Consider the following 26,532-nt stretch of genomic DNA (forward strand, 5'->3'; position numbering starts at 1 on the left):
AGGGGTTGTGGGCTCTGCACGTCGAGACCCTGTGCCTGGGATCACTACCGATCGAGCATTGTTGCCGATGGCCAGACTGCCATGTAAGCTATAGTGTGCCCCCAACACCATCTTGCCACCCAGCATTCACCTGAGTGATTAGTATTTCTAGGCCTCTTGGAATTAAAGTTCACAGTCTATGGACCACAGTCCATTGTGAAGTCTTTTAAAAGCTCTGGATCTCCCCTCATAATAAACGGACCAATCGCCCACTTGAGCTCCTTGACGCCTTCCCATGTACCCCTTCATCATTCTCTGGTATCCGATCTTCCCGATGTGGCCTTTAAAACTAGACTGCTTCTTGAAGATGGACCCTTCAGAAGGAAGTGCCATGTAGCTCCTCAGGGAGGACTGAGAGCAGGCCTCGGGAAGGTTGCACGTAAGGCGGGGGACCTGACATCTTTATGGAAGGGAAGATTTTTTTAATTACCCAACACCTTCGAGGGATATGGAGGACGGGGTGCGACATGCCCTCTGCTGTGAGGGAGGGGCGCGGGACTGGCTCCTGTGGAATGGGACCGCTGGGAGGGGCCCTGGGCTCAAACTCGGGGTCCACATCAGGAACAGCTTCAATGCTTTGAAAAAATACAAGTGTTCACCCGTGGGGCCTTCTAAATCAGAATCTCTGGACAGGAGGTCCCAGGCCTGTTCTCCACGTGGCCCCACACGGAAACCCAGTGACCTCTAGGGCTCGTCACCGGATCCCACCACGTCCCCGCCTTGAAAACGAGGCCGGCATGAGGTGAGAGCGCTCTGGGAGGGGCCTGGGCAGGCCTCATTCACAGAGGCCTGTTCTTGCCGCGGACGGTGACACCAGGCCACAGCAAGGAGCAGGGCCGGCGGGCTCGCATGGTGCCCACAGCTCCCACGAGCAAGCAGCCGCCCGCAGCAGCTGCAGGTGGTCATGGACACAGCAAGACACCTGAAGTTGAAATTCTCATAATTTTAATGGTCAATAGCTTCTGGTTGGCTCTGGATGGTACAGTTAAACAACAGACTTAAAGACGTCCCCCCCACCCCACAAGCGCACTCCTACCCCCTCAGTAGCGTTGCTGCTGTCCACATTCCACCGCCCGCTCAGACCCCCTGTGGGTTCTGGAAATCCACATCTTAGTGTAATGAGTTGAAAAACCCTTAGTACACCTGTGATCTGTGTTATTTTTTTTTTAAATAACAAATATTAAACAAAACCCCTTCCCAGGTTCCGCCGCCTCACAGAGCAAAAACTGTTACTGGGGCCATCTGAATACTCGGGGTGTGTCTCGTGGGCCGGGTCATTTGCTTCTCTCCCTGCACTACTGAGATCATACAGCATAGAGTTCGTAAATCTTCTTTACACAGTACACCAGGGCGGCCAGGGCTATCGTGTTGTGCAGTCTCTTTCTGTGCAAGTCGTCCTTCCGGACCAGCACCACCGGGGTGGAGGAAGTGAGTGTGTGCAGGGGCAGGCGGGACAGTTTATAGGCGTCGTACTCCACTTGGTACTTGCAGCAGGGGTCAAACTGCCAGGAGATTCCGTACAGGGTGCAGCAGGCCAGGCTGAGCACGCCGGCGGGCAGGGAGATATAGTGGGAGTAATCTAAGGGCAGGGCCAGCGGGGTGAAGAGGCACGCGGTGCCCGCCAGCACGGTGGTCTTGTGCAGACAGTTGCCCACGGTGATCCAGCGGGCCGTCTCGTCGCCGATGCGTGTGGGCTCGATCACGATGTACTTGTACTGGGCTTCCAGGGCCTGCTCCAGCTCGTACTCGAACTGGTCTTGGGCGTTCTCCCCATTGTAGATCTCGTGCACGATGTAACAGTCTGTGGCCGACAAGCTCACCCTTGGGGGGGGAGGGGGAGAAAGAGGAGACAGTGAGACGGTCAGGCTGAGCAGCGCCCACCCCACTTCTGTGCTCAGACGCTGGGGACAAGTCCGTGGCCCAAGCCTGGGCCTCAGGCTCATCAGAGAGCCCAAGCTCGTGAGCGCACCACGTCTCGCTTATGTTTTGATCTTCCTTGGAACCCAATACACAAGGTAGTCACTAAAGAATTTTTTTTTTTTCCTCAGAGAAAATAGTGAAATGTAGAGAGACACAGGAGGAGGAATACCCAGATCTCTAAGGACATGACCACCTGCAGTGTGTACCAGCCTGGCGGTCAGCCCAAGGCTGCACACGGACAGAGCTGAGTGTGCAGAGGAGCCCCAAGGAAGACAGAATGTTTCGGCCCGGAATCACACCCACACAGAGGCCCGAGGTCGGCTGGAGGAACCGTGCCTTTGGTTAACCAGAGCGACGCAAGGGGGAGGATTCTTCGATGGAAACCAACAGATCCAAGGCCGATAGTGCCCAACACTCTGCCCTCTGCAAGGTTCAAAAGTCGTCATCCCTGCGCTGCAGAACAACAGACCGACAGGGTCATCTTCGCTTCGGATGACTGAGAACAAAACAACTCTGGCCATCACGGGAGGACGAACTGCACAAAGCACCCGAGGCCGACAGCCCCAAGAACACCAGCACACAGCTTAGAAAAAGAAGCCCTCTGCTTTAATTAGGAAAAGACAAGGCCTCAAGAACCGTGACAATGATATTCAGTGTTAAGGGGGATATATGAAGGGCCCCCCAGAGGTTCCCACCCATTCTGACCCTGTGCCTCCACGACTCTGTATTTATTGCCAGTAAAGCTCCTCTCACTCACATAAAAAACACTGTTCACAAAGCCCCACTTTGAGTGGCTGAGCTGATCCAACTTCCCTGTGGGACTAGGGATGGGTGACCTGACCGTCATTGGCGGAACACAGATCTGGAGGCTCAGGGACGGCTCAGCCGTGAATCCAGGCCACAGAGCTGGCTGTGAACCATGGGCCCGGGGGCATTTTAGGCTGTTTCGGGATTCTGTTGACCTCTCTCCGGTGCAAACTTCGCATCCAAAGCAGAATCTTTCCACACCCCTGATGGGCAAACCTAAATATAGACCTGTACACGCCTTGTCATTTCCATTTGGCTTGTTTCAGCCTGTCCAGATCTTTCTGAATTTCCATACCGCTGTCCAGCGTGTACAGTTTCTTCTAGTTTTGTGTTCTCAGTTCATCCAGTAAAAAGCCTTCTTTATACCAGCCTCCGAGGGGGACACTGCTACACACAGCTCCTGAAGCTGGATCAAGTCACTTAACCCTCTTACCAGGCAGTGCAGAGCACCCTCCACATGCTTCGGTGAAAAACAGCCCCTTCCCTTCAGCAGCCCCTGGTCCCTGGGCTGCTCAGACCATTACAAAGGAGAGGTGGTCCAGGGGCCCCCGTCTCGCTCTGGTGCTCACTGCTCCCCGCACCCAAGCCCACGCCCCTCTGGCTGGGGCTCCGGGCAAGTGTACTGAGCCATACAAAGGTGATCGCAGCCCATCCACCTGAGCTCTGATTGTCCGAGTAAGCACAGCCCTAAGTGCTCAAGGACACAAGGCCACCAGCTGCCCACATCCCGGGCACGCACACCCAGCAGCCACTCCGAGGAAAGCAACAGGGGAGCCGGGCTCAGAGCTTCCTCGTCAGGGCCTGTGCACATTAAGGCCAAGTGAAGGCTTTTAAAACAAGGTCACCCCAGAACCTCTAGGTCCTAGCCCTCCTTCAAAGGCGAAACGACACGTGAAGTGTGGTGAAAACTGCATTGCTGGGGGTATACTTCAAGGAGGAAGGACACGTGATCCGAGCACTCCTTCCAGTTATCACTCCCAGGCAGGATTCAACACGATAAAAACTACCTGCAGCCAACAAATAAGCAAACCTAAGAGGCAGAGCGTTTCACTCTGTTAGAAAAACAACTGCTCAAATACTTTCCCCGTGGTCGCATCATCGGAAGGTCACTGGTAATGTGCCCCCAAGTGCAGGGGGAGGGGCCTCCATTCCCAGGTGGGAAGGACTTTAGCAGGAGGCACTGGCTGGGACTTGGGCAGAGGCAACTCTTTATTCTGAAAAAGTAACTGTAATTAAGGTGGGCGCAGGGGAGCCTCCTAATTAAAGCACAGGCCCTAATTAAACGGTGTGCACTGGGGAGAAGTCGTTCCCTGGGGGTCGGACAGGCGCCTCCTAAACGTGGGACATTGCCAGGGCAGCTACGCTGAGCCAGTAGGGAGCCAGTAGTCGGGGCCGCCTCTCCAGGAGGACTTAATGAGCTGCTTCCGGAGGAATCCACCGGAAGTTGATGCAACGGGAAAAGGAGGGTTTTCCCTTTCAAGGCCTGCATTTGGTTTGAATTCAGGGAGGGGAGATGGAGCTTGTTTCAGTTCTTACTCCCAGGCAGGGTCTCACGCTGGCTGGAAAAGTCACAGCAGAAATGGAAGTCACTGGCCATGGGCTGACTGGCCCCATGTGCGCAGGACCAGGGAGAGGACTCGCTCCCAGGCAGCCCCGACTTCCCTTGTGTTCTCAAGATGTGAAGACGAGGCGCTTCCAAGTCAGTGCGCGTCCCCACCGACTACCAAAGCGAGGCCAGGGATGCCTTTCTGGCCACGAAGTCCCCCCAGAACATTCAAAGCAAAACGTAGGTGTCAAGGTTGGGATCACAGAATGTTCCTGCCCAAAGCCCAAATCTACCTTAGCATAGAGTGCCCTCTGCGCCCAGCAGATCGGAGCCACCCTGAACGTCGTGAGGCCCAGTAAGAAAACGCCAGGTGAAACCCCAGCACCTGGAACCGGCCGCTCTGTTCTGGAAGCACATGCGTGGGCAGATCCCACCTCGCCGTCCCCGAGCCCCCTGCTGCCCTCTCTTCTGTAAGCCCAGCTGGCATCCACAGCCACGCCGCCCATGGGCCTCCTCAAGCCTCCAGGTTCCTGCCTCACTGCTGTCGTCCCGTGCCCAGCGTCAGGCCCGACAGCACAGGGACGGACAGCGGGTCACCGTCTGCGTTCTGGCCGCGGGCAGTCATGACCGCCACAGTGCACACGAGGGTGCTCATCCAGTACGCACACCCAGCCTTGCGAAAGCGTGCCACAGCTTCCTGAAGCCGCAACAGCTTCCTGGGGGCGGGTCACCCCACTGCTACCCGTCTCCATCCACCCGCCGCACCGAAGTCCCTTCCGGGCGCCTTCAGACAAGCCCGCCTCTGAAGCCCGCCCAGCCGGCAGAGCCGCGCTCCCGGCCCCGACGCGCACGGATCCTGCTCTTGAAGCCGAGGCACAACTCCCAAAGTCCGCGCACGCAGTCTCGTGTCACTGCCAAACCACGTAATCTGAGGTCGGGCCCTTTCCAGGATTCCATACGCTACACACAGGACACACAAAGGCTCAAAACGCATGTGCGCGCGCACACACACACACGCGCGCGTGCAATCGGAGGCCCCACCTGTTAAGAGGCCACCCATCAAGCACTCAGCGTCTACTCCTCCCGCCTGGGCTGTGGCAGTTGGGGTTCCTGTCCCTGCAATTACAGGTTTTAATAGCTGCCTGGACCACTGGATTCAGTCCGCATGGTTGTCATGGGCTGTTACTTCACAAACCTGGTGGCCGAGTATTCCCAAGACAGAGCCGTGTCTCCCGCCACCTGGCTACTCCAGTGCCCACTCACGTGTGGCCTGCTTTTGTTTCCGGGTCACACGTCCCCCAACTAAGGAAGGACCCAGTGGCCTTGAACAATTTTAGACCATCACCAGCCAACCCCTAACTTGAGCCCTGGCACACAAATGCAGATTAAAAAAAAACAAAAAAGGTAACTGGAGTCTTTGGAGCTTCCTAAGAGACTCTATTTTTGCTTTTCAAGAGTCCATAACAGAGTTCATGTAGGGGTGGCTAGTGGTGCACTTGGTTGAGCGTCTGGCTCTTGGTGGTGATCTCAGGGTCCTGGGATCAAGCCGTGAGTCGGGCTCTGTGCTCAGTGCACAGCCTCCTTACCTCCTCTCCCTCTGCTCCTCCCCCCAACTTGGCGCTCTCTCTCTCAAATAAATAAACCTTAAAAAAAAAAGTTCATGTAAAATGAGAAAGAGAACTGATGGAAAAGTATCCAAGAAATAAAGTGACAAAGGCAAGTACAGAACAGTGATTATAGTACGTTATCTTTAGTGTACTTTTCAAAAGCTAGGTTTGCTTTTAGGGGTGCCTGGGTGGCTCAGTCGGTTAAGCGTCTGCTTGAGCTCAGGTCATGACCCTGGAGTCACAGGATCAAGCCCCGCATCGGGCTCCCTGCTCAGCAGGGCCTCTGCTCCCCCCTCCCCGGCTTGTGCTCTCTCACTCTCTCTCTCGAATAAATAAATAAAATCTTAAAAAAAAAAAGGTGTATGTTTGCTTTTAAACACACAGAACATTCCTGGATGTACAAAGACCTGAGAATTATGACCATCACTGGGGAGAGGAAAGGACTGGCTCCGAGAAGAAAAGGGAGCTCTTCTACCACATAACTTCTGAGTCGAATTTAGCACGATCCGTGGGACTTACGGTACAGGCTCATGCTCAACTCCCTCTGCCCATGCTGAGGTCAGTTTGCCTGGGGGGCCCTTAAGTAGCCTGTGGGGCAGAGCTGATGCTCTCTCATCTGAGCCGGAGGGGCTGCTGTGGACGCTGCCTCAGGGTCGTGGGCACTTGTCACTGGGGCTCCTGAATTGGCCTCCCTCCCTCTGCCTTCAACCAGAGTGGGCCTGAGACCCACCCCTCTCCTCTGAATCCACTCCGGAGGTCGTCAGGCAACGGTCATCAGAGGAATCCCCTGCGAACACGGGCTTTCCGGTGGAAAGGTGGCCACAGTGAAGAAGCAGCCGGATGAACCCCGCTCCCCGGATGTGGGCACCCCCTCTGCCCCTGGCAGCCTGCCCAGCATGTGGCCCCATGGTCCCCTATGCCATCAGGAAGCTGGTCTCGAGGAATCCGGAATGACAAAAGTAGTCTCACACACGGGATCCCCAAAGTCTGGAGATCCCGCCCCAGAAGTCAGAGCTGTGCACAAACGTTCCGAGCAGCACTGACGCGAAGAGCTGGCTACCTCGGGCGGTTCCTCCGTCAGAGCGAGAAAGGAGGCACAGCGGAATCCCTCCCTCGTAAGGTGGAGGAGGAAGCCGGTAACATGGAGACGCACACTCACACGCGTGTGCAGCACACAGAACCGAAGGACACGCTGCTACCGAGGAACGTCCTCACGTGTGCTAACTGTGAAGAACAGCAAGGAAATGACGAGTCATGAGCGAGGGGGCCTCTGCCTGCCGGTAGGGACGCGTGGGCCAGGGTGACGCTAGTGAGCGGTGAACACACGGGTTTACTGTGTCTCCAAATCACGGTGAAACCCACATAAAACGTACCGTCCTGACCGTTTGTTCAGTGCACAGTTCAGCAGCGTTCAGCACCTTGCCGCTGCCGTGCAACCAATCTCCGAGATGCCTTCCGCTGGCAAAATGGCAACTCTGCCCCCGTGAAGCAACAGCCCCCACTCCCCACCCCCCGACTTTGTGTCTCTGAGCTGGACAACCTTAGGTACCACACTAAGTGAAGTCGTACCGTATTTGTCCTGCAACTGGCTTACTCGATGTGATGTTTTCAAGGTTCACCCACGTTCTACAGCGTGAGTCAGAATTTCCTTTCTTTTCAAGGATGAATAAAGACTAGTCCATTGTACGTCTCTATACTTGTTCATCCATCACCCTTGGGCTACTTCCACCTTCTAGCTACTGGGAATCCTGTTTCTGTGAACACAGTATAAAATGATCTGCTCAGGTCTCTGCTTTTAATTCTTCTGGATACGTGTCTAGAGGCAGAACTGTTGGATCGCGTGGTGATTCCACTTCCCGACGGCTGCGGAACCGCCACACTGCCCACGGCTGCACCCCTTTACGTTCCCACCCAAAGGGCATGCGGGGTCCAACCGCTCCACCTCAGGAATGCTTATAATTTTCTGTTTTGTTTGTAATTGTAGCCATCCTGATGGGTGTGAGGTGAGAGCTCACTGTGGTTTCGATTTGTACTTTTTATGGATAGAAGTCACATGCCGCACAACTCACCCACTTGGAGTGGACAATTCAGTGGCTCAGCGCCTTCGCTGCATTGTGCAGCAAGCACCACGAGCAATTCTGGAGTATCCCCATCACCCCAAAAAGAAACCCCATCGCTTCCCACCTCCCCCAGGCCTCCCCAGCCCCTGGCAAGCACCAGTCTACTTACTGGCTCGACGGACTCACCTATATGGACATTTCCATATAAACGCTATCATGTCTGCGGCCTTTTGTGACTGGCATCTTTCATGGGGGGTAATGTTTTCAGGGGCCAGACACATGGCAGTAAGCTTATGACTTTTCACGTTAGGAACATACTTTTGATGTGTGTAACATACAGTTTTTTAAAATCCAACACAAAACATCTGGAGGGAAGTATCAAAGATGCTATCCATAAAGAAAAGTCAACAATGGCTTTCTTCGGATGGTGGCCTAACAGCTGACTAAAATTTTATTTTCCTTCATAGGTTTCTGTCTTTCTCAAAGAAGAAAACAAATACACATGTGCTTCTTTCATAATGGAAAAATTAATGGCCAACTTTTTCTTGAAAAAAAGAAAACTCTTGCTTGACAGCCCCGTATCCCTCGGGGTGACAAGACCCCACAGCCGTGGACCGTCTATGGCCGAGGTGAGCGGAGGGAGCCCAATTCCGTGCTTGCGGAGAAGCCCGTGCTGCCAGGGAATGAGCCCACCGCCGCGAGTCTGGGCACAGGCAGCATCCCGTGGCTGACGTAGCCTGCTGGTCTCAGCCCCCTGCCATCCTGCCAGTGAGCAGGAGGAAAATTCCATTTCCCTGTCGGCTCAAGCAAGCACTGGCCAAGGGGCCGGGCAGGCCACCATCACTTTCTGGTCCTGGCAGAACCGGAAGAGGCTAATCTAACTGTAGCAGAAGGCCTTGCTTTGGGCCCACTTCCTGGAGCAGGTCCTGGGCTCCCAGGCAGGCCCGGGCTGCGAGCTCCCGTCTGAAACACAACGGATGTCAGTTCGGAGCTCTGTGGAGGCAGACTGGGTTTTCACCACAGCAACCCCAGCACCGGGCCTGAATGGGACACCTTACCAGCAGACATCAGCGGAAGCACATTCGAAATGAGTGGCAGGGGAAAAACAATTATGGTAATTAAGAGAACAGGTGGGTGAAAAATTAAACTAGGTCCATATGTCAGGTTGCTTTCCACCTACTAAGCATGTGGCCACTCCATTACCTGTGCTCTGTGAGGTGCTGAACTTTACCTCTACCCCCCAGATCTAGAATCCACTTTTGGCTAACCAAAAATTGCCAAAGAAAGCAGGAGGAATCTATGTTGTGGATTGAAAGGCCCCTTCGGACAGAAAGGCACAGGCACGTAGCCCCAGATGTTGAGGATGACTCCAAACAGGCCAAGGAACTTCCACAGGCCCCTGGCAGGTTCGTCTGATTCAGAGAAAGCCCCGCACGAGAGCACACGCTTCTCCCCGGTGCTCTGGGAGGTGCACTGCGCCCTGCCGTGGGAATGAGAACACAGTGCACCGAGTGCGGGAGTCCGGAGGCCTGGATTGTACTTCCCTCTCGATGACTCGCTGGCTTTGTGGCCAAGGGCAAAAGCCCTTGCTGCTCGAAGCCACGCTGCCTCGGGTCCAGCAGGGCAAAGGCCCTAGGTCTCCCCGAGTGAGTGCCACAGCGAGGGTGGAATGGGGTCGGCTAGGCCAGCCCAAGGGACAGCCGCAACGCATACCCCGGTGTAAGGCCCACGCAGCTGTATCTATTTAAATTATCTAAAACTGTCAAGTAACAACTCCAGTTCCTCAGACACAGGGGCCACACCTCGAACACTCCACGGCCACCTGCGGCTAACGGCTACCCCAACGGACAGCACAGAGACAGAGCATTTCTCTTAATGGCAGAAAATCCTACCGAACAGCCCTGAGCTAAAGGACTCCTACGACTCTACTAAGCGATTACTGGCTCTCCCAAGAACTCTGCGGCCCATAACGCTGCTGCTGGCAGGGACGAACACAGTGGCAGCTGGGAGGTGCCCAAGGGTTCGGTCCGTGGAGGACCTCCCACCTCCTCCCACTGCCCCTGCTCACCGAGGCCCCGGATGAGAAGCCCAGCTCAGGCCTGGCCTCGGCCTCCTGCTCCCCTCCCCGCATACAAGAGCATCCCGCCCTTCTTCAGGAAGTTGGGATGGAGCTGAAACGGGGCCTAAAGGACTAAACCCCCGAGGCACAAGGTAGTGCGGCTGGAACCAGACTGCTCCAGTCAATCCAGGAAAATGGAAAATCGTGCCTTAAGAGGATGAACACCACAGATGACCTTAAGTTGCAATATCCAATTTCCGGGATCAGAACATGTGGCCTAAGTGTGCACGACTCCACCTTCTGGTAGCCAGCTGGGGAGGACCCACACGCCCACAGACCCGGGTGCAGAAGCTCTACCTGTGTGGCTCATCCAGGCCAGGACGAAAGAAACGTTTTTACCACCTACTAGAGCTGGAAAGGCAGTTTTCCAAGAGGAAAAAAAACACCCCAGACCACTTAGGGTCCTCAGCTCTAGAAGGAAAAGAAGAGATCAAAATGAGGAGAATGTCACTCCCGGAATGTGAGCCAACTGCCCACATGGCTTGTGGCCCATCTGTTCAGCTGGACTGGGACCTAAACTCTCTACCAGCCATCCAGGACCACATCTCTTCAATTCTCATATTCAAGCAACGCTGTCAAAAAAGGAGGACCAAGTCCTGGGAAAGAAGGTACATGGTACAGAAAGACGTGGACATAATCCCACGGACCCGGCTGCCTAAAAGCACGGGCAGTCGGCCACACAAGCCAGGGGAGGGGAGGGCCGCAAGAAGTGACTTCTCCCAAACACCTGAGCATTTAGGCCAGCATGCCCGGCCCTCTGAACACCCCAGGTCTGTAAACAGCGCTGCTGCCTTGCATCATGATCAGAATGAGATCAAGCAGATCTTCACATGCTGAGAAGAGCGGGCGCTGGGAGTACGTGGCTATACTCACATTCCAACAAGCACGCTCGGAGGCCCTGAGGGAGTGAAGACAAGCAGCCCAAGCAGGACAGGCGGGACTGTCTGTGAGCTGGTCCGGGGTGGCACCCAAGTGGCAGAACACACAGATACCTGCACTGCGCCTTCCTAGATGGGCAAGTGTGTCTCAAAGACGCCGACGGGACAAGCGGCAATCTGTTTCGTGTGCTCGCTGCCAGTGTGCTGAATTCTGCACAAGAATTCAGGTTACAGCTCAGAGTCTGATGTTCTTCATGACAAACACTGGTGAGTCCCTGGATTTAATGGAGTGGAGAGAAAAATCAACATGCAAGCAGCTGGCATTTTGCTATTTCCACCCCTCTCCTCTTGTAGTCTAGACCAGTGTTGTCGCATCACTAGAACATTCTGCAGTGATGGAGGTGTTCCAGAGCTGCCCTACGCAACGTGGTAGCCCCGAGTCCCACGTGGCCACTGAGCAAAACGTGACTAGTGTGACTGAGGACCTGAAATTTTTCATCTTATTTATTTTTATTTAATTTTTTAATTTTTTTTTTTTTTAAGTACTCTCTACACCCAGCGCGGGGCTCGAACTCACAACCCTGAGGTCAGGAGTTGTACGCTCTACTGACTGAGCCAGCCAGGGGCCCCTGTGTTTAATTAATTTAAATTTAATTGCCACATGTGACTAGTGGCTACAGAATGAACACAGCTCTAGACTCAAGAACCAGGTAAAGAATTCACACCTTGTGTATTCTAAAGTGGACCACCATTAATACACAGCTGGGGTCAGTAATGCCAGTGGGTGGTATGGCCCTGGGCTGGGCCTTTAAATACAAGTCATGCCTTGGAGTTTACAGCCACTGGCAAATCTGGAAAGCTTGCCCAAAGTGTTGCTCTGCTCCAGCTCCTGCCCCAAACCAGGCAATGTGTCCTTCGCTTTCAGCATAAAGCAGACTCCAGCTGGGTGTGTCAAGCAATTCTGGAAAGTGGTCTTCCAATGTGAAGCTGAGATCTGAGTCAGCACAAATGTGACATGGAACAAACTCATTTAAGAGAGCTATAAACAGCCTATTTCAGTCATAAGAGCCAATAATATGCTTGGGCCTCTTAATCTACGGTGCTGGGCAATCAATTAATCCAGCCTGCCCCACCCAAACAGTCTTTCCACCCACTGAGCAGGAATGGAGGTGTGCCCAGAAGTTAGCTAGCTGGCCCAGCAGTGGGTTATGTTTCCATCCCCTGCTCAGCATGGGAGGATCTTAGGGAAACCGGGCTCAGACAGATGACTCCTCCAACAGAGCCTGGCTAGGGCCTCCCAGCAAAGGCAAACAGAAAGGGTCTCCCCCAGCCACACACCACAGTATCTGGGAGAAGTGGGGCCACCCGAGTCACAAAATTTGATGCCCCATTCCTGGCTGACATACAGCATCTGCATTTGTGAGCAGAGCCTTCAGTTCTAGGCCAAAGGTTGCAACCTGCACACCTAGGGAGACTAGGCAGGTAACCGCAATGAGTCAAGCTGTCAGGTGAGTAATGAACTAGAGAGCACTTGCCCTGACCCAGAAAAGTCGGCCACTACTCAGCTTTTCAAGGACAGTTTTATGTGAAATCTTTCAACTTATAAGTATTGGCAACTGATTTAAATTCTTTTTAAAACCTGAGGATCAACAGTCAAGGGCTGGATTCAGCCTATGGGCTGCTAGTTTGCAGACTCAGTTTTGAATTAATGCCTGTCTCCAACCAAGGAGATAAGACCCCCAGTATCTGATTTCTTAGATCAATAAAAGCTTAACTCGTGCTGGCACAACCCTTGTATGGTGTCTGGGGCATTCCTATTTGGCTCTTCCAGCTGTTTTTATCCAGTAAGGAGAAATGCCTTTCTCCCGGCTACTCCGGCTTTTCTAAACAGGATTAATGGTCGCATTAAAGATTTGAAAACGTCTGCAGGTTTACAGGCCATCTGGAAACCATCAAGGTCACTTCTTTAACTTCTTCCTATGGTCTGATCTAAGAAGTAGCACATGGGAGTTGGAAAAACAAAAATTATCTGCTTGCCATTCACTGCTTTTCCACACAAGAGGAAGTGCAGAACAGACAACGTTGGATAACTCTGAGCTTAAGAATAAAATGCAAGCTGGTCTATCACAACTACCAAACAGGAAGGATCTTCTGAGCTGAAAAAACCATCTGCATGCAACAGCAACAAGTATGTGATGGAATCAAAGAAAACGAATAATGAGGATAGTTAAGAGAAAGGGGGGGGGGGGAAGAGAGAGAAAGAGAACTCTTCTGGGTAATAAGCTTCTCCAAAGAGACAAAAAAAAAACGCAAACAACAAACTTTCTTGCTGACCTCGGCTATACAAACCAAGCCACAGCACAATGGACAAAGCAGCTGAATCCAGGTGACTCCACCAATACAAATCCTTCCCCAAATTTCTAGTAGCTGAACAGCTTCTAGTGGCTTCTACTAGCTGAAACTGCTTTCCTGAAGCAAAAACTGTAAATTCAACACGAAACACAAAAACCATTCCAATCTCATCTTCTAGAAATCAGTTCTCCAAATCGAGATCCACCTCGGAAGAAACAAGCCCCTAGCTCCCTACCCACACATCATTCATTAGGAAAGGTCACTTTAAAGGACTTCCACGGCAGGGGCGCTTGCAGAGAACCCTCGAAAAGTCGCAAGAATCGAGGGTTCGAGGAAGCGGCCGGCTCTCGGCCCGGGAGACAAACTGGGGAAGGTTAAAGCCAGCCTGATAAACGTGCAGACCGCACTGCCCTTCCCGCCCGCAGCTGGCCCACTCGGTGAAGGCTTCCCTTCCTTCTCCCTCCCGGGAGCCATTCCTCACCACGTCAGGGGTCGCGGCCGAGATGCCACGCTCGTGGCCAGGCGGGACGGGAGCTTCGGCCGCCGGATGCTAGGCGGGTCCCTTGGGCCTGCGCGGGGCTCCCGGTCCTTCCCGCGCGGCCCGGGCCCGGCCCGGCCCCTCTCTGGCCGCGGCCCACCTCGCCCGGCCCCGCCATCGTCACCTCCCCTGAGCCTTCCGCGGAGGCCGCTTCAGCCGGGCTAGAGCGGGTGCCGGCTCCCACCCAGATCCTGGATCGGCCGGGACAGGAACCCCTCGTACCCCGCAGGGCTACGAGGAGGGCGGGTGGGCGGAAAGGGGAGCCCGGGGACGAAGGCAGGGACAGCGCTGCAGCCCCAGGAGGCCTCACTGGCCTCCAGGCTCCGGAGCCACTCGCCCTGGGAAAGCAACAGGCCCCCGGATCTCACCTCTCACGGGCGCTGCCGCCACTGCTGCCCGGGCCAAGACGCCTCCTTCCCCAAGCGGCCATCTTGGAGACACTCAGCTCGCAAATGTCTCGCGCCAAGGCGGCCTCGGGATCGTGGGCGGACGGAAGGGAAATGTAGTCCGGGCCAGAGCTCCGGACTGTACGGGAGGTGGAAATCGAGCCCCCCAGGACTACAATGTCCACCATGCATCGCGCGCGCCGGAAGCTCCGCCTCTTTGAGGTCGCCTGGGAAATGTAGTCCTCAAACCGGGCGGAGCGAAGGAGGCAACCTGGGCAGAGTCCTATTCAGAGCACCTTTTTAGAAATTAAAATTCCCAGAGTTCGCAGCCTAGGAGTCACAGGCGCCTTGGGCTTCAGGAGCAAAGAGCTGGAGCGTGGAAAGAAAGTGCCTACAACTCCCAGAGCACCGCGCGGGAGGCGTCCCGCCGCTGCCCGCTGCAGTCGCCGAGGGGCGCCGCGCTTTCTGTGGGGCCCGCCCGCCGCTTCCCGGTCCTACCCGCGCTCGCCGCCCTCGCGCCCGTCCCGCCGCCGGCCTGTGCAGCCGCCGGCTGGGTCTCGCCCTCCGCGAAGGCGGCCCGACCCGCCCTTCCCAGCCGCCTCTCCCCACTCAGGTCACCGAGGGGCCGGAGGCGCCACCGGCCTTTCTCAGAGGCCCTCGCTACTCCCGCCGCATTCCCCCGACTTCCCTGGACTCCAGGGATGCTGTGGGGCCAAGACAGACGCGGTCCCTTCTGCCACGAAAGTCCCTGCTTACAGACTGTTGGAATCGAGAGTCTCAAAGCAAAGAAGAGAAAGAACCAAAAGTGATCATCGCTATGAAAGAAACAGGGTCCTTTATAGAGAAAAGCCCATCTGAGATAGGGCCACTTAGGCCCTTTGCTCTCCACCGCACAGCCCACTCCTGCCTTGGTGCGGGGACGTGAATATGATCAATCTTCTATTTCGGTGTCTTTGAGGGTATATGCAAGGTAAATCACCCCGCCTGGCGGGAGCCCTGCCCGGGACGTGGCATTTCCCTGCCTGGACGCTGCCGCGAAGAGTCAGGATGGACGAAACCCGACCCAGTGATTCATGGACGCTACTCCAACGGACCTCTGGGCTACTTGGAGGAGGAGCGTTCACAGTGTTGGAACTTGTCGTCTCTCTCCAGTTTTCCACAGGCAACGTTAGGACACGTTAGTTGGTTCCATAAATATTTGAGCAACTCTTGTATGTCAAAATCTGTTCCAGATTCCGAGAAAGGAAAAAGTCTGGCGGAGCTCAGCACGCCCGGGCACGGGGCTGTCAGGTGTAGATGGCACTCTTAGCATTGAGGATGCCTCCGTATCTCCTTCCAGCTCACGTTCTACCATAGATTTAAATGCCTGAAGTCCTCTTACAGTCCCTCATTACCTATATGATGAACTTCAAGCTCCTCAGCACAATCTAGAAGCCCCTCCATAGTTGGGAGTTTGTCTATCTCGCCAGCTTCTACTGCCTCTCTTTCCTGCCTGGAACTTGCCAGGAGAGCGAATGCGTGCTTTCCGTAAAATGTCTTTCTCTCGCAGCCAGCTATCCTTTAGACTTCAGGCCTGTCTGGTACCTCAGAAGTGCCCGCTCAGGTCACACAACACGGCCTCGCAGTGCCAGCGTGTATGTGACACGTGGCTAGAGACCTCTGAACGATGATCACGCTGCCTCGTCATTACCTACAGACAGATCCGTTCTCTCTGGACCAGGGTGGTGGTGGAGAGGGTCTCTAGGGATTCTAGAACAGCTGGGTGTGAAGACTGGCTCCACACTCTGCATCTAGGGCTGCTTCTATAACCTGTTTCTCAGTTGCCTTGTTTGTAGAGTGGGGGTGATATTAGTATCTCTCCTCGAAGGACTGCTCTGAGCATTACATAAGATGATTCATGTATGGAACTTGCACATACATGTTACACAGGTAACAGCCGATGGTGATGTCACGCCAAGCCCTGTTCTAAATCTGTTAAGTGACTTAACCATTGATCTCCACAACAACAACGGGAAAGCGATGCGGTTATTATCAACATTGTTACTGTGTAAATGAGGAAACCGAGTCACAGAGGACCTGAGTGACTTTCCCAGGTCACCCTGCCGGTCAGGAGTGGTGCCGGGGACTGAACCGAAGCTGTCTGGTTGCAGAGATTACACTATGCTGTGGCGCCTCTCGGGAGGAGGCTGGAAATGCCATTGTCTTCATCAACGAGGACAGGTCCCAGGCCAATGTGTAATGCACAGAGGAAATGTAAGTAGGCAAACAGCTGTGCACCTAGGCTGATCGTCCCGCCTCCCCGGCTCTTGCACTTACCTTCTAGCAGGCCATCTGCTTCCAGTCGGCTGACATGAGCTGAGACACAGCCCCCTCACCCCGCAGTGTTGCCTCTGGACCACTCTTACTGCCCAGGCGTCTTCTGGAAGGTTTATAGGCAGGTTAGTTCACTCAGCCTGTAGTAACTGAGCACCCATTGAGGGCACAGCCTGAATGGTGGAAGTTGGAAGTCCTGTGGCCTCCCAGGCAGTGAAGCCTCCTGAAGAAACCCTTGAACTGCTCACAGACAGAAAGCGGGAAAGGTGGGTCCTAGCTGGTGCTCAAAAATCATTGAGCACCCTTTTCATTCATTCATTCTTAGCAAATAAGTATTGAGTGCACTCTGTGTCACCCTCTTAGGCACCAGAGACACAGCATTTAGTAAGATGAACACTGTTCCTGGTCTCATGGGCTTTTCAGTCTAGTGCGATCACAACCAAGCACATATTTTCAGAGGATTTCTAAGAAGACAAGAAGCAGGATGATGTAGTAGAGTGACTTGGAGACTATGGGGGGGTGAGAGGAGATCTCTTTGAAGAGGTAACATTTGCCTGGGACCTGAGTGGAGAGAGTGTGGTCAGGTAGAGCTGGAGACAGAATGTTCTGCCCCGAGAGAATCCGCGTGGAGGCTCTGGAGTGTGAGCGAGCTTGATGTGTTCCAGAAATGGGACGGGGCTCACTGGAGCATGGCGAGGGACGAGAGGTAGTGGGTTTGCCTTCGGCTAAGTCACTTCCTGTCTTTGAGCTGCCATTTTCGCCTCTGTAAAATGGGTGTAACTTTCTCTGTGTGTTAGTCAGCGTCTAGTTCGGGGGCAAAGCTGCTGTAGGTATTTCAGGCAGAAGGAGTTTACAGAGGTGTTGGGAGGGCAGGAGAAGCAAGGGGACAATGAGGACGCCCACAGACTAGTAACCGGCGGGAGCAGCTGTGGCCCCTGAGACGGGGGGAGCAAAAGAAAAGCTCGTGTTTCCCAGAACCGTGATTCCCACTTGCTGGAGCAGGAGCTGAGCGTCACAGCCCTGGGGCTGCTCCTGTCACCACGGCGGCCTGAGGCGCCACAGCGCCCTGGGCGGGATGGCTTCTCCCTCGCTGCCGTCCCCCGAGCCCCTGCCCGTGCTGGCTGTCGGCCGAGTCGCCGACAGGGGCGTCTGCGAAGTGTGCTTTGCAGGGTGGGATGAACAGGGCAGACGCATTGTCACACGGCGACCACGCACGCCTGCGGTGAGCACGGGCCACGACGTATGTGTGCTCGCAGGCCTCCCAGCACCCGGGAAGCCAGCAGAGACATCCTGGTAGACTGTCTTCACATGACGCTCTGGACTTAGGACTCAGAGCATCAGAAGTGAGCATCTTAAAAATAGAAATTTAATTCTGAGTGGATACTGTATTCACACGGCGTCAGATTCAAATGCAGTGATGGTAGGTTTCTCGGACCCTGCTCTTGCCATGACCTAGTCCTTCACACCTGCTGGAGCTGTGGCTTGTTCCTCTCTTACGTGTCTTGTACAGATACTCCGACGTAGGCAAACGTATCCATCTACTACCAACAGCTGTCTCCTGTCACCCCGAGGGGGCATCCTGTGCTCAGGCCGTGTGACTTGTGTCCACTTCCCCGTATCCTGGAGACGACTCTGGGCAGACACCGGATCTAATAGCACGCGCCATGCCGTGCTCAGAGATGCCATGGTTTTATCAGGCAGCCTCCCAGTAGCGTTTTACTGTTCGAAGAGGCCTGCGATCCGTGTGCTTGCACAACTTCCCGGTGCCCGTGCAATGATTTCCTAAAGACGACTTGCTGGGTCAGAGGGCGTGGGCACTGGTCGCCTTGGTAACAATGGCCCGAGCACCCTCCACTCCCACCAGCAGGGGCTGTTTCCCCACAGCTCCACCAGCACAGTCTTCACGACGCCCCCACTGAGGCCCCAGACGTTGGGGGCAGATGTGCTGTGCCCCGTCTAGGTTCCTGACCCACGGACTCCATGAGCAGACAGACACGGCCCTTCTTTTCTGCGACCGTGTTTTGAGGTGGCTTGTTCCACAGCGGTAGACACCTGAAACAAGCCCTTCCTAAAAGCCTGTATTGGCAGATGCTCTGCACTTGGAGAGACAGAAGCTGGCCTCCCAGTGCTCCGTGGTGCCCAAGCCCAGTCGTGAGCCCAGCCGCAAGCAACCCAGTGTCCTTCCAGGATGTTCCTGGGGAGCCTCAATCCTCCCTCCTATCAGCATCCCACCTCGGACACGGAAAGGGCCCTGGTGTGTGCACAGCCCATACTCCTGGGGAACCGCAGGCTCATGCCTCTTTTATCGCACACCAGTTGCCCCAGGTCCACGGCCTGAGTGTGGAAGAGGCACATGTTGCCCCTAGTTGATCTCAGCGTCCTCCTCGGTGGAGACCGGTGGCCATCAGCATGCGAGCGACGCCGCGCAGCAGTCGCTTTGTGGGAGGTGTTACTCGGCCATGTGTCACCCAGACCCTGCTCCTTCCCACAACCCAGCACAGGTTGATAGAGGAGGACGAGCCCAAGGCCCCTGCCTCCGTTAGCCCGCCTGGCCCGCTTCTCACTCAGGGCTGGGCCAAACAGAGCAGGGGTACTGGAGGGTGACACGGGAGTTCCGGTGTTAATATGAGGAGCTCCTGGACAAACTGGGCCAAGATGGTCTGATGATAACAGTGCCTTGTTATAGTTCATGTGAGAGCAGGTGCCTCCTGGGGAGCGTGAAGTAGGTGAGACATCTACTCACAGGTTGACTTCTCAAGCAGGGGCCGGGGGACCTCAGGGGAAGTGGCGATCTCAGATGTTCACAGGACATTGAAACTACCCTATAGTCATTGCTAGGGCTGCCATAACAAAGTGCTACAGACTGGGGGCCTTAAACCACAGACAGTTCTTTTTCCATGATTCTGGGAGCTAGAAGTTCGAGATCAAGGTGCCAGCGGGGCTGCCTTCTTCTGAGGCCTCTCTCCTTGACTTGTAGCAGGCCACATTCTCGCTGTGTCCTCACACGTCTCCCTGTGTCTCCTGCGTGTCCAGATTTCCTCTTCTTATGAACTCACCAGTCAGACTGGATCAGGGCCCTCCCATCTGACCTCATTTCACCCTACTCACTTTATTTTTTTTCAGGTTTTTTTTTATTTGTCAGAGAGAAAGCGCAGAAGCACGGGGGAGGAGCAGAGGGAGAAGCAGACTCCCCGCTGAGCAGGGAGCCCCGTGTGGGACTTGATCCCACCTGGGGCATGACCTGAGCCGAAGACAGATGCTCAACCGACTGAGCCACCCAGGCGCCTCTACCCTGCTCACTTTAAAGACTCCCTCCAAATACAGCCACATTCTGAGGTCCTAAACTTCAACATACGAATTTGGGGCGGGGGGACATGACTCTGCCCAGAACATGTTTGGACTGAGGCCACCAAATGTTGCAAGGTTCCGTGCCCTGTGGTGAGCACTGCCAACATCCAGCCTAAAAGAAGCTGGAGAGCAGAGGGAATATTGCTTCGAGACAAGGACATGTGGGCTGACGCCACTTGCTCTGGGTCCCCTGGGCTGGGACGCTGTGGGCCGGTGGACGGCTGCATGTAAAGCCCTTTGAAGGGGAGAGGCTTTGCTGGCAACCAAGGGGGCCGCACACGGAGAGAGGGACCGGCTTGTGCTAGGCCAGTTACATTCCCCGCCTGGGCAGGGGGAAATGGCAGAAGGGCTCTGACGCTATTTTAAGTCCTGTCCTGCCCCAGGGGATGCCTGGAGAGAGAAGGGGGACCCCACCAAGAGGATGGGCCACCAGATTCCTAGGGGTTGAAAGAAGAACTGGAAGGCCAGCCATCACAGGGAGTGGAATCAGAAGTACCTGGCCGAAGCACAGAGGTGACCCGCAAATGTCATATTTAGACAGATGCTTGTCGGGCGCCTGGGTGGCTCAGTCAGTTGGGCGTCTGCCTTCGGCTCAGGTCATGATCCCGGGGTCCTGGGATCGAGCCCCGCATCGGGCTCCCTGCTCGGTGGGGAGTCTGCTTCTCCCTCTCCCTCTGCCCCTCCTCCTGCTGGTGCTCTCTCTCTCTTTCTCTCTCTCTCTCTCGCTCACTCAAATAAATAAATAAAATCTGAAAACAAAAACAAAACAAGATGTTTGTACGCCCATGCTCTCGACAGCAGTATTCACAATCACCAAAAGTTCGAACAACCCAAAAGTCCATCTGCAGATGAGCAGATAAACAAAACAAGGTCCATCCCCACAGTGAACTATCACTTGGCCATAAAAAATGAAGTACTGACATATGGTACAACATGGATGGACTTTGAAAATATGCTGCATGAAAGAAGCTGGTCACATGTATATGAAATGCCCACATAGGCAAATCTAGACAGAAAGTGGATTAGTAGTTGTGTGTGAGGGGCGGGGGGGGGGGGGGGTGTCAGGAGAGGGAGTGGGGAGGGACTGCTGATGGGTACCAGGTTTCTTCTGGGGATGGAGAGAATGTTTTAGAACTAGGTAGAGGTGATGATTGACATTTGTGCCAGATCCTTAGTCCACTCTTAATATTGCTCTTTGAATGGGGTCACTCTTCGAACCCTGAAATATAGTTATTTAAAAGAGAAACTCTAGGGGCGCCTGGATGGCTCAGTTGTTAAGCGTCTGCCTTTGGCTCAAGTCATGATCCCAGGGTCCTGGGATCGAGTCCCGCATCGGGCTCCCTGCTTGGTGGGAAGCCTGCTTCTCCCTTTCCCACTTGCCTTGCTTGTGTTCCTGCTCTTGCTGTCTCTCTGTCAAAATAAATAAAATCCTTGGGCGCCTGGGTGGCTCAGTTGGTTGAGCGACTGCCTTCGGCTCAGGTCATGATCCTGGAGTCCCGGGATCGAGTCCCCCATCGGGCTCCCTGCTCAGCGAGGAGCCTGCTTCTCCCTCTGACCCTCCCCCCCTCATGTACTCTCTCTCATTCTCGCTCTCTCAAATGAATAAATAAAAAATCTTTAAATAAATAAATAAATAAAAATCCTTTAAAAAAAAGAGAGAGAGAAACTCTATATTGACTATCTGAATGGAATGCCTGTATCACATGCACGATTCTGCAAAAATAAATACAATAAGAACAAAAAAAGATTATTAAATTCTAGCAAGATATTGTCGCTCCCCTAAAGCTCCCAGGAAAAGGGAGACACTTGCCCCCGAGGTGAGGGGTTGCCCTTTAACTCTGGGCTCTAGAGGGCCCAGAATCGTCTCACTGGCTGGCTGGCCTCTGAGGAAAGACTGCCCCACACTCTGAGTAAGGAGCACTCCCCAAAACCCAGTGGGGGGCAGGGGTGATTCTCTCCATCCAGGCCGGCAAACACAGGCTCCTTGTTCATATGCCCACACCTGCACATGGGCGGGGGGCTCCTCACAACTCCCTGGATTCCTCACACAGAGGGTCCCAGGGACTCTGTGAAATGTCCAGGCCCATGAGGCGGGAGGTCTGAGTTGGAGTCCTGACTCTGGCACCAAGCCAGCTAGGAGACTCCATTGTTCATTCCTTCAGCAAATATCCATACATCCCCGACACGGTGCCTCAGCAATGAACACGACAGGTGTGGTCCTGCTTTGGGGCTTTTGTTTCAGTGGCAAGAGTTGGTCAACAAACAAGGAAACAAGTAAGAAAAGTCCAAGGAGTAATATAGGTTCAGAATAAGATGGGGCATGAGGTAAAGAGTGCCCAGGGAGGCAACATTAGATGGGGACGTCAGGAAAGGCAGCATCCACCTTTCCTCTTGCCTAGAATATGGCTGTGATACCTGGAGGTACAGGAGCCATTTTGTGACCATGAAGCAACAAGCAGGAGGGCAAAAGCCAACATAGTAGGGAGATGCAGAGGAGGATGAAAAGAGCCTGGGCCTTCATCCTCCAGACTTTGTAATACATACCATAAATGAAATGCCACTGTGAGTTGGGCTTTCCCAGCAGCTGAACACATGTGTAATTAAAACAGATCTAAATGACAAGGAAGGTGAAATTATGGTAATATTTGGAGGAAGAAAGTTTCAGGTAAAGGGAACAGAAGTGCAAAGGCCCTGGGGCAGCAACAAGCTTGAAGGATTTGAAGTAAAGGAACGAGGTCAGTGCCGCTGAACTGTGGTGAACCTGAGGGACACGGGTGAGCAGGGGCTGCTTCAGGTCCCTCAGATTGTACCCTTAGTTCAGTGGGAGGGCACTGGACATGGTCTGATTGGGGTTTTAGGAAGATCTTCCTGGCTACTGTGTGGAGAGCAGCCCACAGGGCATAAGAGAGGTCGGGAGACCAGAAGGTCAGGTGAGGGAGGGAGGCTGGGCCCTGCCCTGGGCTGGCTGTAGTGGAGATGGAATCTGGGGACCATGTTTATACACACACCCCTCAACACATAGGGCGCTCTTCCACCCAGACAGACCCCAGTTGGAGTCCTGACCCTGCCACTTGTCAGCTGTGGACTCGGGGACACCTCAAACCTACCCATTTCTCCATCTTACTGCCCCGTTGTGATCCAGGACACTGAGGATCTGCCCTGAGCTAAGCTGCCTTCCCACCCCCAAACTTCACCTTGCAATCCTTTCTCCACACTCCAGCCACCATAATTCCTTTAAAACAAATATGAATGTGCCACTTCCCTGCTTACAAGCGTTCGATGAGTCCCCAGAAGCCTCAGCAATCGAATCTAGTTGCCTGACCAGGCCTATGTGTTTGTTAAGCTGTTGTTAGTCTAACAAATAGACTGAACCATGCCTCAGAGATCAGCTGTAATGCTGGGCGCTCCCTCCCAGGAGTCCGCCACTTCCTGAAGGGGAAGGGGAGATGGGGGAGGGGAGGCACCACCTTCGGAAAGCCTCCGTCCACTTTTGCTGGCAATTAACGACCAGGGAGCCTGGGAGATGCGTCTGTCTGTCCAGGAAGGGCAGGGAATGGAGTGTAGGTGACTTACCGAGTCCCTGCAACAATTTGTCCCCTGGCCACCCAATGGCAGTGCTCCCCTTTCTTCACTCGTACCCTCCGCCCGAGGGACACGCCCACACCACACCCCATTTCCGTTTGAGGCCTCCAGTCTCTTAGAGATGCAGCATGTTCTCCACCGGCCTGGGATCTAGAAGTAAAATCCAACTTACTGCGCACTCCGACCCAGAACGAGATGGTAGGACAGGGACGCGATCGACGCAGGTGAAGCTCTCAGCCGAAAAAGGGAGAGCAGGAGACGGCACGTCCCGGCACGTCCCGTGGCAGCCCCAGGCCAGCCACAACGGGATCCCGAGGGGCAGGCGTCGTGGGGACCCCCGCCCTGGCTTGGCCCCGACTCCGCTCTTGGGGAGGACCCTCCCCGTCCTGTTTTCTCCGTGGCCACCTCTGAGGAGGGGTCTGAGGAGGGGTCTGCACGCTTTCTGCAGCCTCGCCCATGGCCGTGGCCTCGGGGGCCAAGCCCTAGGCACATTCCTCATTGGCAGTACAGTTCCCTCCAAGACTGAGGGAGCTCTCCTTTCAGGAAGATCCAGAGGACTGTGCCCGTCGCTCTTTCCTAACGTAGCTTTCCAAAAAAAAAGAAAAAGCAGCTCCATTTCTTTGCTTTCTCATCATGTGTCTGTCTCTGCCTCAGTTTACCGAAGCTTAACCTCCGGAGCAGCTCAGACAGGGAGCTGGCGGGCCCAGGGAACACTGCATGGGATCTTGTGGGCGGCCGAGGCTTTGTCTACAGAACTGAGAGACCGTCAGGTCGCGGCTGCCTCGGACGCTGTCGGTTCGATTCCCTGCTCTTTGCGGCCATTAGCAGGTGTCTCTTCAAACACGGCGGGGCCTCCAGCCCTTTCCCGCACCTGCCCTCCATTGGCAGACGGTCCTCTCACACGCACCTCGTCCTCACGCCTCGCTGCAAACTGAAGGACCCCCCCCGCACACATCAGTATGGGCTTCGATCGCCTGAGTGCCCCTGAAAGCCACAGGCTCAGGAGCAGCCTGCTCTGCCCTCCAGGGCCTGGCGGGGGCCGGTGGTCACGGCGTTTTGCCCCCGCACGACGTGAGTCTCCACCTTTCCGCTGTGCTGTCCATCCTCTGGTGCCACCTCCTCTCCAGGCTCATTTCCTGCCTCCCTCACCTCCGGACACGTGCAACCTCAAAAGATGCCGTCAGCTACCTCACTGCTGGGCCTTTGCTCGTGCTTAATCTACCCAGAGCTTTCTTTCCGTTCATCTATCAGTCCACCGGTCCCTCCCTCCATCCAACAAACACTGTTGAGCGTTAAATCTGTGTCAGGCCCTGCTCCGGTCTGGGGATATCAAAGTGAGCAAAATGGAACACAAACAAACTACTGTTCTCATGGGGCTTGTATCCTCGGAGTGAGATGCAGACAACAAATAATAAACAAGCTAAAATAAACCGGTTATACATAATGTAAGAAGAAAGCAACGATTAGCAAAACCGGAGCAGAATAAGGGAATCAGGAGGGGTGGGTAGCAGCTTAAAGGCGGCGTAGGATCTGGGAAAGGAGGCCTCACTGAGGAGGTGACAGTTGGGCACAGACCTCAAGGAGGCCAGGGAGGAAGACCCAAGGATGGCGGGGAGAAGAGCATTCTGAGCAGCTGGAAGTGCATGTGCAAAGGCCCTGAGGTGGGAGTGACTTTGCGGGTATGAGGACCCGCAGGGAGGCTTGTGTTGCTGATGAGGAGATGGGGTCGTGAGACCGTGGGGACCACCTGCTACGGGGCCTGTAGGCTGAGCCCTTCACAATGCCCACCTATCTTTTAGCTTTCGACCTAGATATTCCTTCCTCAAGAGAGCCTTCCGGGGCCCTCTGCATTGGCGTGGGCGCCTTGCCTGCGAACACCAGCAGCCCTGTCAGAGTCTTCTTACCGGGTGTGTGCTTTCCACTCCTACCCTGCCCTGCGGGGTCCCCTGAAGATGGAGCCCCATCTGCCTTACTCACCCTCAGATCCTCACTGAATACATAATAGCTACTCCACGTGGGAATGGGATGGGCTTCCGAACTGCAGGGTCTCCACATGTGCAAGGAGGAAGGCTCTCTCTTCACAGGCAATTCAACTTGGGAAATTTGAAAGAACGGACCTGATTTTCTGACCTAGTTCATACTTTTAGTTAACCTTTTTGTCTTAACAGATCAAACACTGGTAAATTCTCTTTTCCCTGACTTATTCTAGATTCCAGAATGACCACGGAGAGGCTTATTCCTGTCCAGTCTCAGCGTCTTTCCACATCTAACCTGTGACTTCACTGTCAAGTGCCTTAAGAAAGAAACCTCTTGGAAGGATCCTCCTCTGATCTCGTGTGTTTCACCCTCTCCCTAATTCAGAGGATTGCTGAATCTCACCCACAGATCTCCCACCCAAACCCGAGCCACAGCCTACAAGTGTCCCCTGTCACCTACGACAAGCTCATGGCACCATGACGCGCCAAATGTGAGTTGCCGTTCTAACAGCCATGCGGAGTCGGCCTGGCATTGGGAGCTGTCATTCTGGATCATGCTGGCTTCAGCCATTGGTGTAGATGGATCGGCACGCTATCAGATGCCCTGCCCCTCGCTGGCCAGGATATTTTATCCCGGCTACTCGTCTGGGGGCATCCACATCCCTGCCCCCCCTGGACCACACCTGCAGGCCACACCTCCCAGAGCCCTCGGCAGGGGGCGGCCTGTTCATTTCTGCCCAAGGGGGCACTGGCACGAGCCTAGAAGACGGTGACGGTGTTTCTGGATCTGGGGTGTTTTTAACAGCGGTGGCAGCGATGGGTGGGCACCCACTCCGGGGTTTTGTTCAGGTAGCGAAGTCCTAGCAGCAGCCCAGCGATGGCGGCTTTCAGGGACACCTCGAGCCCCAGCTCATGGCACCGCAGCCTCCCACACTACTAACATTCCGGTCATCTTCTCGCGCTGGCTCCGCTCATCCTTCCAACAGTGTGGTCGCCAGTCCCCTGCACTCAATCCCCTGTGTTTGCCGCACCTGATGCAGTCTCCGCTTTCACCCTACACG

General features: G+C 54.6%; 2 protein-coding genes across 5 annotated transcripts in view; one reads left to right on the top strand and one right to left on the bottom strand.

Moving 5' to 3' along the window:
* DHRS7B (dehydrogenase/reductase 7B) overlaps positions 1-14,319 on the top strand; it is an 84,872-nt gene extending 70,553 nt beyond the window's left edge. For all 4 annotated transcript variants that reach the window (XM_054511007.2, XM_045889685.3, XM_045889686.3 and 1 more), the window contains one exon: positions 8,447-14,319. The gene's annotated coding sequence lies outside the window, so the exon portion shown is untranslated. The remainder of the gene's footprint in view (positions 1-8,446) is intronic.
* TMEM11 (transmembrane protein 11) lies at positions 974-20,940 on the bottom strand. Its single transcript, XM_045889689.3, has 2 exons — positions 14,235-20,940; positions 974-1,860 (listed from the first exon to the last, which is right to left on the bottom strand). The coding sequence occupies exons 1-2, from the start codon at positions 14,438-14,440 to the stop codon at positions 1,344-1,346; spliced, it is 723 nt and encodes a 240-aa protein (XP_045745645.1). The 5' UTR covers positions 14,441-20,940; the 3' UTR covers positions 974-1,343.
* Positions 20,941-26,532: the final 5,592 nt, after the last annotated feature.

This window comes from Mirounga angustirostris, unplaced genomic scaffold (assembly GCF_029215605.1).
Source record: "Mirounga angustirostris isolate CCGP_5_RB_7025 unplaced genomic scaffold, mMirAng1.0.hap1 SCAF_17, whole genome shotgun sequence".
NCBI classification, from domain to species: Eukaryota; Metazoa; Chordata; class Mammalia; order Carnivora; family Phocidae; genus Mirounga; species Mirounga angustirostris.

Bases quoted from the DNA above. Each gene is read 5' to 3' on its own strand.
- TMEM11 (XM_045889689.3), bottom strand. From the start codon at position 14,440: ATGGTGGACATTGTAGTCCTGGGGGGCTCGATTTCCACCTCCCGTACA. The intron at 1,861-14,234 runs GTGAGATCCGGG...TCCCCCCCCAAG, and splicing joins GGCGGCAGCGCCCGTGAGAG to GGTGAGCTTGTCGGCCACAG.